The 10635-nt window shown below is 44.2% G+C and overlaps 1 protein-coding gene and 1 long non-coding RNA gene across 3 annotated transcripts in view; one reads left to right on the top strand and one right to left on the bottom strand.

Moving 5' to 3' along the window:
• The window catches only part of LOC143344417 (uncharacterized), a 49273-nt gene that overhangs the window by 3114 nt on the left and 35524 nt on the right, over positions 1–10635 (bottom strand). The gene's annotated exons all lie outside the window — the stretch shown is intronic.
• On the top strand, positions 741–9570 carry LOC143344415 (putative inorganic phosphate cotransporter). 2 transcript variants are annotated; one of them, XM_076770456.1, is made up of 8 exons: positions 741–1128; positions 4966–5219; positions 5283–5528; positions 5602–5686; positions 5819–6036; positions 6104–6253; positions 6750–6882; positions 7066–9570. In XM_076770456.1, exons 1-8 carry the CDS (start codon positions 1104–1106, stop codon positions 7509–7511), a joined length of 1557 nt encoding a protein of 518 aa, XP_076626571.1. In that variant the 5' UTR covers positions 741–1103; the 3' UTR covers positions 7512–9570. The 2 variants fall into 2 exon arrangements, with proteins under 2 accessions (XP_076626571.1, XP_076626570.1); XM_076770455.1 differs by having other exon boundaries at positions 4966–5528.

The following is a 10635-nucleotide window of genomic DNA, read 5'->3' as shown; positions in this document are numbered from 1 at the left end:
TATCGTAAATCTCTGAATCGTCTTCTTTTATCAATCTATTCCCTACTTGGAAAATTCGTAAACGTCCCTCTCTATTTAGCAACGAATGCCTTCAAGAAGAGGAGGGGAGTGAGATTTCAAGAGTTCGAGCCCCCCAGAATCTATTATCACGTTGAAGAATCGTCGAAACTTGAATAGTTCTATTCCTAACGATTTTTGGTTAACTCCCCCTTTTGAGTTTCAGGATATTTATAGCAATTAGTCTACGTATCTACGCATGCCCTATGTATCCCGAAAGTTTGAACATTTTCGGAATCTCCGGGTCGAGGACCGTCGTACCGAGATCCTCCCCTCGTTGGTATCAAAGGGCAAAGGTCCCGGAGCGGTGGGTCTCAAACGGAGGCGCGCGACGATTTTCCCTCCGTTTGAGACCCACGGTTGGGGACCCTCTTGGAAACCATACCCAAACGCCCCGGAACAAAACGTCGATGCACGATCCATCGTTGCCCTAACGGTTCTCGAAGGGCCTAGGGTGGCTCGCTTCCCACGTTTCACAAAAGTATCGTTGCTTCGCTCGAAGCGTCGGTTCGTCTCTCGACACGTATGACGCGTTCGGTGACGATTGCCACGACGCTGTGACGGCGTCGATGACGGTGGCGTTTGCGACAACGGCTCGTGACTGTGTGCGTGGGTGCTCGTGGAAAAGAAACACGCGCCACCATTACATCCGCGGCTGCTAGTAGGAACGGGAATAGTATAATACCAACACGCGTGTCAGAGTAGCTCGGTAGTCCGTCGAGGTAATCGACGCTGTCGTAATCGGGCAGCAGACGCTGGCACTGTAGGCTCACCGAGCAGTTCGAGCAGCAGCTGCCAGCATCGCGCCACGATTCGTAAGCGACGACCACGGGTTCGGAATTTTTGGCAACGGGCACAGAAACCTCGTTCCCGTCGGCTTCTTCCTCGCGTCAGTTTCCCGGTTCGTTGTCTACGCGATCGTCCACCTGACGCGCGCGAACTCGCAGCCGACGCGCGGGCGTCGGTAAAACCGATTTTCGCGACGCGCCAAAAGGATACGAGGAAAACCACCCCCTAACTTTATTCGGAGGATAAAAGAGTCGAGGATGGCGTCCAGCCGGAATGTACGAGGTAAGAGCTTACTTCCGCTTTTGGAAACCACCCCCGTCAGCCTCAGCTTTGAAACGATTCGAAATTTTTGGGCTTGAACATCTTGAAGACTCGAAACTTTCAAGAGACCTAAGCTTTAAATGTTTTGCAATATACTGTATACGAATTCAACTGTCGCTACCCCTTAATCGCCAGTGCAACGCGAATCGCGCGTCTTTTTCGTGAAACAAGACTTTGGTCAGCTTTGGATTAACCTCGCCGGCACTCGGGGGCCAAGAGTTATTAAAAGTGCGAATTATCGGTCCACGATAGCTCATAGTCCATGCCAGTCATACTAGACTTATTTATTATTTTTTTCTCGAGCCACACACGCATGTTTACTATGTTACGCGGGACGCAACATAGTATCATAATATAACAATTGTTAAAAATGGATCCCAAAATCTGAGCGTATTCGAGCATTTATTTATGACTGCTGTCATGTGACCTGTTGCCGGGTCAGGTCGTTTTTAAAGTAGATATAAAATAGAGGTATTATCGAGGTTCTTCTTGTTAGTCTAATGCAAAAACCGTGTCGTTCCCGGTCTAGAAATTGTAATTATTATTATTAAAGTGTTGGGTAACTGCAAAGACAATTAATTTTATATACGAATGGAATTTTGAGTTTTTAATAATCTAAGTTGGTGTATTCAATTATCTCTTCTTATCGATACATTTTAAATATTTTTCTGTTAGAACAATCGGCTTCAGCAAAATTTAAATATAATAGTTTATTACAATATCGCTATTGATAGCGTTAACTATCAGATATACTCAACAGTTTCAAGAAAGCAGAGAGTACACGGATAAGATAAACACGGATCGATTTTTCATATTGTATCAATTCCATTTATTCGTTTATGTAGATAGATATAAAATCGACCGTCTTTCGTGAGGCGTCGCTCGCCACGCGCGACCACCGAGCGTTCTGCTCGAAACAAGCGCGACGACGCTCGCCAACGCGTATAAATAGCTGACGGAAACGTTCGCGTCAAGTTCTGGGTGAAGGTCGCCTCAGCAAATTTTCAAAGTCGCCGTAAAACACGCGACACGGATTCCCTGAAACTCCTTTTCCATCGAATCTACAAATTAATACTCTAAATCTAGAAACTAAAATTTACGCCAACTCGAGCGTCTCGTCTCTGCTTTTAACCGATCCATCCGATAAATCCGCCAAACGATTAGCCACCCTCTTGCAGCGAACAACCTGCCCTTCGCAGGATTTCGTTCCACGATCGTGATTGACTCGAAGTTGCCACTGTCAGAGATAAAAGCTGAAGGTTGAATTATTCGAACGAGATGGAATTATTTTCTCATTGGGATCAGCAGCGCACCCTTTGATTTGATAATTCGTTTGATACACTCGTGATATGAACAAACGACGCATGCACCGTGTTCTAGTTATCAAAAGCGGTTAGCTCTCGGTTCTCGAATCCATGACCTAATGAAAAGTGTAATCAAGACCCTACGCGGTGCTTCAGTCTCACGGACCGTAAATCTACCAACCGACCAATAGCCACAGTTTTACTCGAACAAAGCAATCGACCTTTTTTATCAAATATTTCGTTCGATAATCATCTAACGAATTATCCAAATCCTACGGATTTAAATATCCGGGGAACGAACGGGCCAGGCGATAGATCTTCGCAACGATCTATTTATCTGTCAGGAAATCGTTCCTCCGGCGAGCTACATGATCTCGTAATATGCCCAGTGCACCGTCACACGTAAATCATTTGCAATATAGATCTAATGAAACTTCTTTTAATAATATCTGCAATTGATTACTCAAGAAATTGACACGAGATTGACCTATTAATCTCGCATTAAGGAAAACAAGCAGTTATCGAATATTGTATACAAACACTTCGGTAGACTCGATTGTAATTAATAGCCTAGCTTGTGATTGAGAATTGTCAGAGTACAAAAATAGCTATAACTCCGCAACAAGGTTAACTAGTGTACATGTTTATACGAACTTCTTTCGCTGTTTTTGTCTTCCTAGTCGATCGCCGGTATGAGAACCGCGCGTTAGTAATCACCCACTATAACTATCGTGTATCGTTCGATCCAAAATCGGCTCGATCTTTATAAAAATTTTTCATCTGCCGCACGAAGACTCAAAATTAAAAATTCTGACAATCGTACAAATTTCGTCCGATACTTTGAAAACGTAATTATTCTCCAAACTTAATTTAAAGGAAGTGCAAAGGTTTCGTTCGATTCCTTGGGCCCTCGAGATAAGAAATACATACTTTACGCAATAAGTTCACGGGCTTTGAACGCAACGCAAACGATCTCGAGGGAATTAACTCCCAGCGATGTTTCGTCGCGCGACTGTCGTAATTTCCATAAAGCCTATCTACTCCCACGAGTACCTGCTCGACCTTTCGTACAACCGTGTTACGTCAACGAACGCGTTTCAGTCGTATCGCTTCGTCCAGGGCAAGGTTAGTCTCTCCATTCCAAAGATCATGCTGTCACCCAAACCGGAATTGTCGAAATCACAAATTAATACATCCACTGGCAGCCCAACTTCGTCAAATTCTCTACGAGATGAATGTTTTGCTTTTAGATTATGCACCACTTGATATCGTATTTTAAGTTCGATATACCAAGTTAATCGCAAACGTCGTATATATCAGCATGACTTTTGTATATCGGAATGACAATGCCATTCGATCGCACCCATCCCTGAACGAAACGGAGACGGGCGCCCACGACTTACGTAAAAATTATTTACAGACCTCGAGCGCGATTGTGCAACCGAGGAAACGTGAAATTAGGATGCACGATTTAGAAATTGAATCACATCGGGTAAAGTGCAACGTCGCGTCATTCCAACGCATCACTGACCTAAGTCGGTGTCGCGAGACACTCTTTATATGTATGTATTCAGCTAAATGTAAAAACCACGTGCAACAATATGGTAAATACATTTATGGGAATCTCTGTAGCTGCAAAAGTACATTATACAGGTTGGTTGGTTGGAATCTGGAACAAGACTCCATTGAATTCCACGACAGAGATATTTCAAATGCAATATGTAGGATATTGTTATAGAACAAGTGTGTGAATGGTTTGTATGTGTACGCGAATGAATGGAAACGAGTGATTTGTTGAATATCTTGCGCGAACTGCGGTCGAGCAAAAGTGATAAGAGCGAGCTAGACTGTGAATGACAAGAGTTTACGGTAGAGTGAAACGTAGGGCGTATTTCTTAGATGCGTGCATGGTCTTTGGATGAGAGAATTAGTGAAACTATCGAGACACGACCATTGAAAATGATATAGTTCACGAAATACTTCGTACTTTGTGTTCGCATTCCAGAACTCAAAGTTCATGCTAAAATTGTATTCATAATACTAGATTACGTAGCACCGATGACCGCGATTACGGATGTCTGGTAAATAATAGGATTTGTAAACACATTTCGTTCGGTTCATAATAAATTTGCGTCTTGAGATTTTGCTAACTAATAAGGTTAGATTAGATTTTCTTAATAGTACTGATATATATTCAGCGTACTTGTAAAGTGGATTAAAACCGCGTTAAATAAAAGAAATTGTTTACTTAACGGGGGAGGTTCTGTCTTGACTCGCGATGTCTCTTTGATCTATTCAAAATTGTATGATCCTACGTACACAGTCGCGATGATATTTATGGACGGTAGTACGAGTCAGAGTTACATTGCAGGAAAGAAATATAAGATTTCAGTACCGTAAACGATCGCTTACGACGCCTCCGGTTGTTGCATGGTAGCCTGCAGAAGACGTAATTATACGTTTCAGACATCTAATGGTTTAATTTTCCTTCCAGATTGGCTGACGTGCAGACAAGTGCTGAACATCATGGTCATCTTGGGATTCATGTTGAATTACATGTTACGCGTGAATCTGACGATCGCCATCGTGTCGATGGTGACTCCCAGCAACGACACGTCGCATCCCAGCGGACTGCATCCGTCGAGCGATTGCGACGGTCGAAGTATCGTCGTCGCTTCACTCGATAATGCTACGGCGATCACCAAACAACCACCTACGACCTCCATCATCCCCGACACATCGAAACATGTACGCCTTGCCTTTCATTTCTTGTTCCTCGGTTCAAGCAATAACGATTCCATGTTACCGCAGGAAGAGTTGGAGCAGACGAGGTATCCGTGGAACGAATACGAAGTAAATCTCGCATTGGGAAGCTTCTTCTGGGGCTACATATGCACGGAGCTGCCAGGTGGAAGACTCGCGGAAGTCGTAGGCGCGAAAAGAGTGTTTGGATACAGCATGCTGGTGTCCAGTGCTATAACGTTGTTCACCCCGTTGGCAGCAAGCTACGGTTGCATAGCAGTCGCTGCTCTGAGGGCCGTTCTTGGATTCATGTTGGTGGGTTTTCGGTTTAATTGTTTGCCTACCCTCTGCAAAATTCTTCGTGCTAATTGACGTGATAATCTATCAGGGAGCTACTTGGCCCGCCATTCAACCGATGACCGCTCGATGGATTCCACCGAACGAGCGCAGCAAGTTTGTCGCCAACATGATGGGTAAATATTGTATAATTAGAAACGGCATAGTTAGGATGCGTTTAGGATGAGTCTATCGAACGAACGAATGCTTGGCGCATGTTCGATGAAACAGCAAGCGAATCACAATAAAATTATCATAAATTGTTTCAGCTTCGTCGCTCGGTGCTGCGATAACTATGCCGATTTGTGGATTCCTGATCGCCTCGTTGGGATGGGAATACGTCTTTTACGTAACTGGAATCATCGGTCTCGCGTGGAACATAGCCTGGTTTCTTTTGGTATTCGATTCTCCCGCCCAGCATCCCAGAATCTCCATGGAAGAACGACGATACATCGAACAAGCGATCGGCATGACTTCCACGAACAAAGTAAACGGAAAACGACTTCATTTTTGTTGAAATAAATGCCAAACGATCCGTTTGTTTTTGGTTTCAGCGTCTACCCGTTCCATGGAAATCTATTTTCCTTTCAATGCCTGTTTGGGCCATCATAATCACTCACGCGTGCAGCGTTTTCGGATACTTCACCGTCGTCAATCAATTGCCCACTTACATGAAGTACATTTTGAACTTTAACATTAAACAGGTTGGTGTTTACGTTTCGCTTACTTGTCAGAGCCTTTGATCTTCTACGCGTAGTACCTTTCGACTACTGCACTCGAGCATACTCGAGTTTTGACTATCGTATAAAATCCTCTACTCAATTATTTAAATTTTAAATATATTTAAAAGTATAATTGTTAGAAAATGATTTTATCTGCTTCATAGCAACTCACATATAGCGTACGTTCTAGATGGCGCCACCAAATTGCATCAAACGACATTACAGATACCTGTTCGAGCATAGTTTAAAGAGCGTATATAACGTTTGCGAATAAACGCTTTGTTTTAATCAAGTAACATCAAAGTATTTCACGTTCCAGCTGTCGTAGCATCTTTGAATTTTTCGAATCATTGTCTATGAAACGTCGAAGCTATAAAAATAGATGGACTTTGCTGATGAAATATTTTCTGGGACTGAAACGTAGACTCTAGTCTATACCTAGTTTATAATTTCATACGAATCCGTTGATCCCACGCAGAATGGACTGTTGTCGTCGTTACCCTACCTCGGTAAATACATCTTCGCCGTGGCCATGTCCTCGTTGGCCGACTATCTGCTCAGGAAGAAGAAGCTGTCGGTAACGGCAATTCGAAAAATTTTCACCACCTTCGGTGAGTAGAAAACACACCGAACTTTGCTCCAACTTTTGCATCGGACGAGTGCCAAACTTGTTTAAAATTATCTTCTCTGTGTCTAACTTAGTGTTAATATTTTTGTAGCTTCTACAAAGTCTCTTTTGCTCGACGCTGTACCATTTTGGTAAACGATTATCCTTCGATGTGTATATTTTTCAGCCGTGATGAGTCCAGGACTGCTGATGATCGTGCAGGCTTATCGTGGATGCGATCGCGTAACGTCGGTGACGATCTTCACCATCGCCCTGACCATCAATGGCGCCGTGACGGCGGGTTATCTGGGGAACGGTTTGGACATCGCACCCAACTTCTCGGGAACTATTTTCGGCATGGCGAACACGCTCAGCTCTCTAGGCGGATTCCTAAGCAGCCACATGGTCGGCATGATAACTTACAAGAATCAGAGCTACGCTCAATGGAGCATCATCTTTTGGATCCTGGCGTGCACGTATTGCTTCGGTGCGCTGACGTTCGCGTTTTTCGGCACCGGAGAGTTGCAGAAATGGAACAATCCCTTGGAGAGTGAGAATCAAAAGAAAACGAACGTCGAAAGTGTTTTGGACCACCAAGAATCCATACCCTTGAACGACAAAAGTATATCCTAACGAAACGGTCGCGAACGGTAGATTGAATTCTTTTCCGCCGATACCGGAAGTATCCGCGTTTGCCAAACGCTAGATCAATCAAAGCTAGACGATTGTAACTGTATTAGAAAATGTTCCTCTTTCCGTACGCTTACGAGACGGCGTTCGTAATTTATAAACGATCGTTACCTGAACAAAGACGTACATTTTTGCTTCTACGTTATATTATGAATGGAACAGCGAATACCTAATCTGCGTTCGGTGATGCAAGATGCTTGTTAAGAATAACGATAGTTAGTTGACCGTGGCTCGGTGCCATATCTGGCCACCTATCAAGGGAAGCCTGCTTTCACGAATTCTCGCGTGTTTTCTTTCTCGTGTCGGAACGAGTGGGTAGGGTGAACGAGACACGGACACCTAACGCCAAGTATGCGACTCGAACGTGACTTTTAGGAGCGTCGAGGCATTTGTCTTTCGTCGGTCTGCCAAATTCTTATTGCAGTTTTATTTGTAAGAACCTTCGATTACAATAACGTAATTACCGTATCGTAAATCGAGGAAGTAATTTTCAAAAATTATATAAACTTTGTTCCTCGGTGCGGTAACCCGTGTGTTTGTTTATTTTATTCAAACGTACAGCGAACAATCTTTTCGTCCACACGTATTCAAGTTAGGTGTTTCGTTCTCTGATCGATAGCGCCACGGCGACCATAATTGCATCCCAGCTCGATGCATTCGCTTACCAACAACCGATAATACGATTAACGAGTAACTTTCTCATCGAGTTATCATCAAATTTTGATACATTGTGTACCCACGATATCGCAACAGCCCCCCCCCCTACCCCCTCGGGCAAATTATTTCAATTTTACGCGACGTCGCTGTTCGACTATCGTTTTACCCAATATGATTTTAGCCATCGCGTATAGCAACGACGAGAAAGAAACGGTGACTGTGGCGAAGGTGAGAGACTGTGCGCGAGATAAGGGACGGTAAAACGAGACAGAAGAGACGCCGACGACCTCAGGACGCAGCGCGTAGAATGCAAAGCAGAGAAAGCACGGAACGGCGGCGCATCCGCGTCGCGATGACCGGCGTAGGGGCGCCGCGCGTTGCGGTGATGTTCGCCGTGACGCGTGGCGCTGCGGCGCTCCACCGATGTGCCAGGAGAACAGACGAACGTGGAGGAGAACGTATTCCGAGAATCCGACCTCCATCTTGGTACTGTTCGCCGAATCGAATCCGCCCGTTTGTTCGTCTCCTCGTGGAAATACTGCCTCGCGTTCGTCGGCGACTCCGCTTACGAGACCGTTTAAAAAACCTGCGCGGACAACTCCTTCGAAACGTAAGGAAATATCCTGACATCCGGTCGACCTTAACGCGATCGATTCTCTTTCGCGAACGCCGACACCACTTAGCGAGAAGTAACGCGTCGTCGCGCGGAACGTTTTCCCAACGGCGCGCTTTCCAACGTTTCGTTGTCGAAACATCTGCGAGCGACTGGGACAGGGTCACATGAGAGCGACCGTGCTGGAGCGGTGGCATCTAGTCGAACGTGTTCGGTGGAAAAGGTAGGGAACTGGAGACTCGTCGCGAAACGAGCGCGAATTCGACGCATCCGAGGGGTTTCGGGCATCGAACAGCGCGGAAAGATAGCCGGTGGATTATCATGCATGTGCATGTTCGCGAAAGAAAGCTTGTAAAGCTGATTAAACCTTAGTTAATCACAGCAGAGCAGGACAACATCGGATCGCAAGAGGCTACGCTGCGAAGTACGACCACCTCGTTAACCTGTTTCACTGATAAACGCTTTATCTAGCGGGCGGTCCCGCGCGGCAAACTCTCCTCAAGCTCACCTCCATTGTTCTTTTGATCTCCGTTCCTCTACGACATAGCGATTGAAGCCAGTACTACGGTCCGCGAATTCCTCGCGTTTTCAGATAAATTAATCCGAATCTACCCCTTTTCTGCTGGATCAGCGACGTGAGAAATAGTCGGTAGAAATAAAAATATTTGTACAATAACGTGTAGAACGGTATGTAGCGTTGCAGGGCGAATTTAAACCCCTCATAAAACACTATTAATGTGTTTTCGGTTTCGGGTCGCAGGAGAAAATGGTTGCCCGTTGCTGTACCAAACGGATTAACTGTTTTCTCGGTTCAATCTCCTCTTCGATCGGCGTTAATACGATTCGGGTGGTGGTTGTTGTCGACACGGAGTTTCCTTGCGTGTCATGTTTCCTGGATGTCTCGCGCGCACTCAATATCCATCGACGTGGACGCCATTTGTCTAGTCTCGCCTGCTGAATATTTCTCCTTAATCTTATTTGGTTTAATGCTTTGAGAAATTCTCTGGAATATCCAAGGCCATATAATCGCTAAAAATTTATTTTCTAGACACTCTAGAATTGCGAAGAGGTCAGAACGATTCAGGTAGAAACTCCGAATACGTTCTTATTGTCCTCGAAATAAGTGTTTCGGTAATATGCCTGTATTTTAATATCTTTATGGCCTCGTAATTGCTGTTTGGCATTTGTGCAGCTGCGACTATCTTCCGAATAAGCCAAAGAAAGTAATAATGGTTGACCTTACGTTTTGTTTAAGAAACGTAGATTTGTGCAACTTTCAGGTCCGTCGTCGAACAGTACTAGTTGCTTGTAACAATATCGTTCACCCCTGTATCGAACGATGAAAATTACATTTATCTTGAGTCGAACCTCCGTTGATCTTGTCTTCGTTGAAGTTTCCTTTTCGTACATTATACCACAGATGAGGTATACGAGTATGTACACAACAAGTTACACAAATGAGCACAAGAGGAAGTGAGACAGAAAATAAAATTACAGAAACATTCCTGGCCACACATATTATATTTTCGGTAAAGAATTTTTTTCTCGAAAGTGCATAGTATTTCGGGGGTATGTTTATTGACCAAAAATGATTGTAATTGACCCCTGCAACTAAAAATAATTTTTCCAGAAGGATTTACTATTTTTTAATTTCGCCGAAAAATTTCACCACACTCCTGAATTTTTTTCTCAACAGTAGATAGGATTTCGAGGGTATGTCTATTCACCAAAAATGATTGCAATTGACCCCCGCAACCGAAAATAATTTTTTCAGAACGATTTGAAATATTTTAATTT

Source organism: Colletes latitarsis, chromosome 8, assembly GCF_051014445.1.
Source record: "Colletes latitarsis isolate SP2378_abdomen chromosome 8, iyColLati1, whole genome shotgun sequence".
Taxonomy (NCBI): domain Eukaryota; kingdom Metazoa; phylum Arthropoda; class Insecta; order Hymenoptera; family Colletidae; genus Colletes; species Colletes latitarsis.
This window is presented reverse-complemented; position numbering and strand designations above follow the sequence as displayed.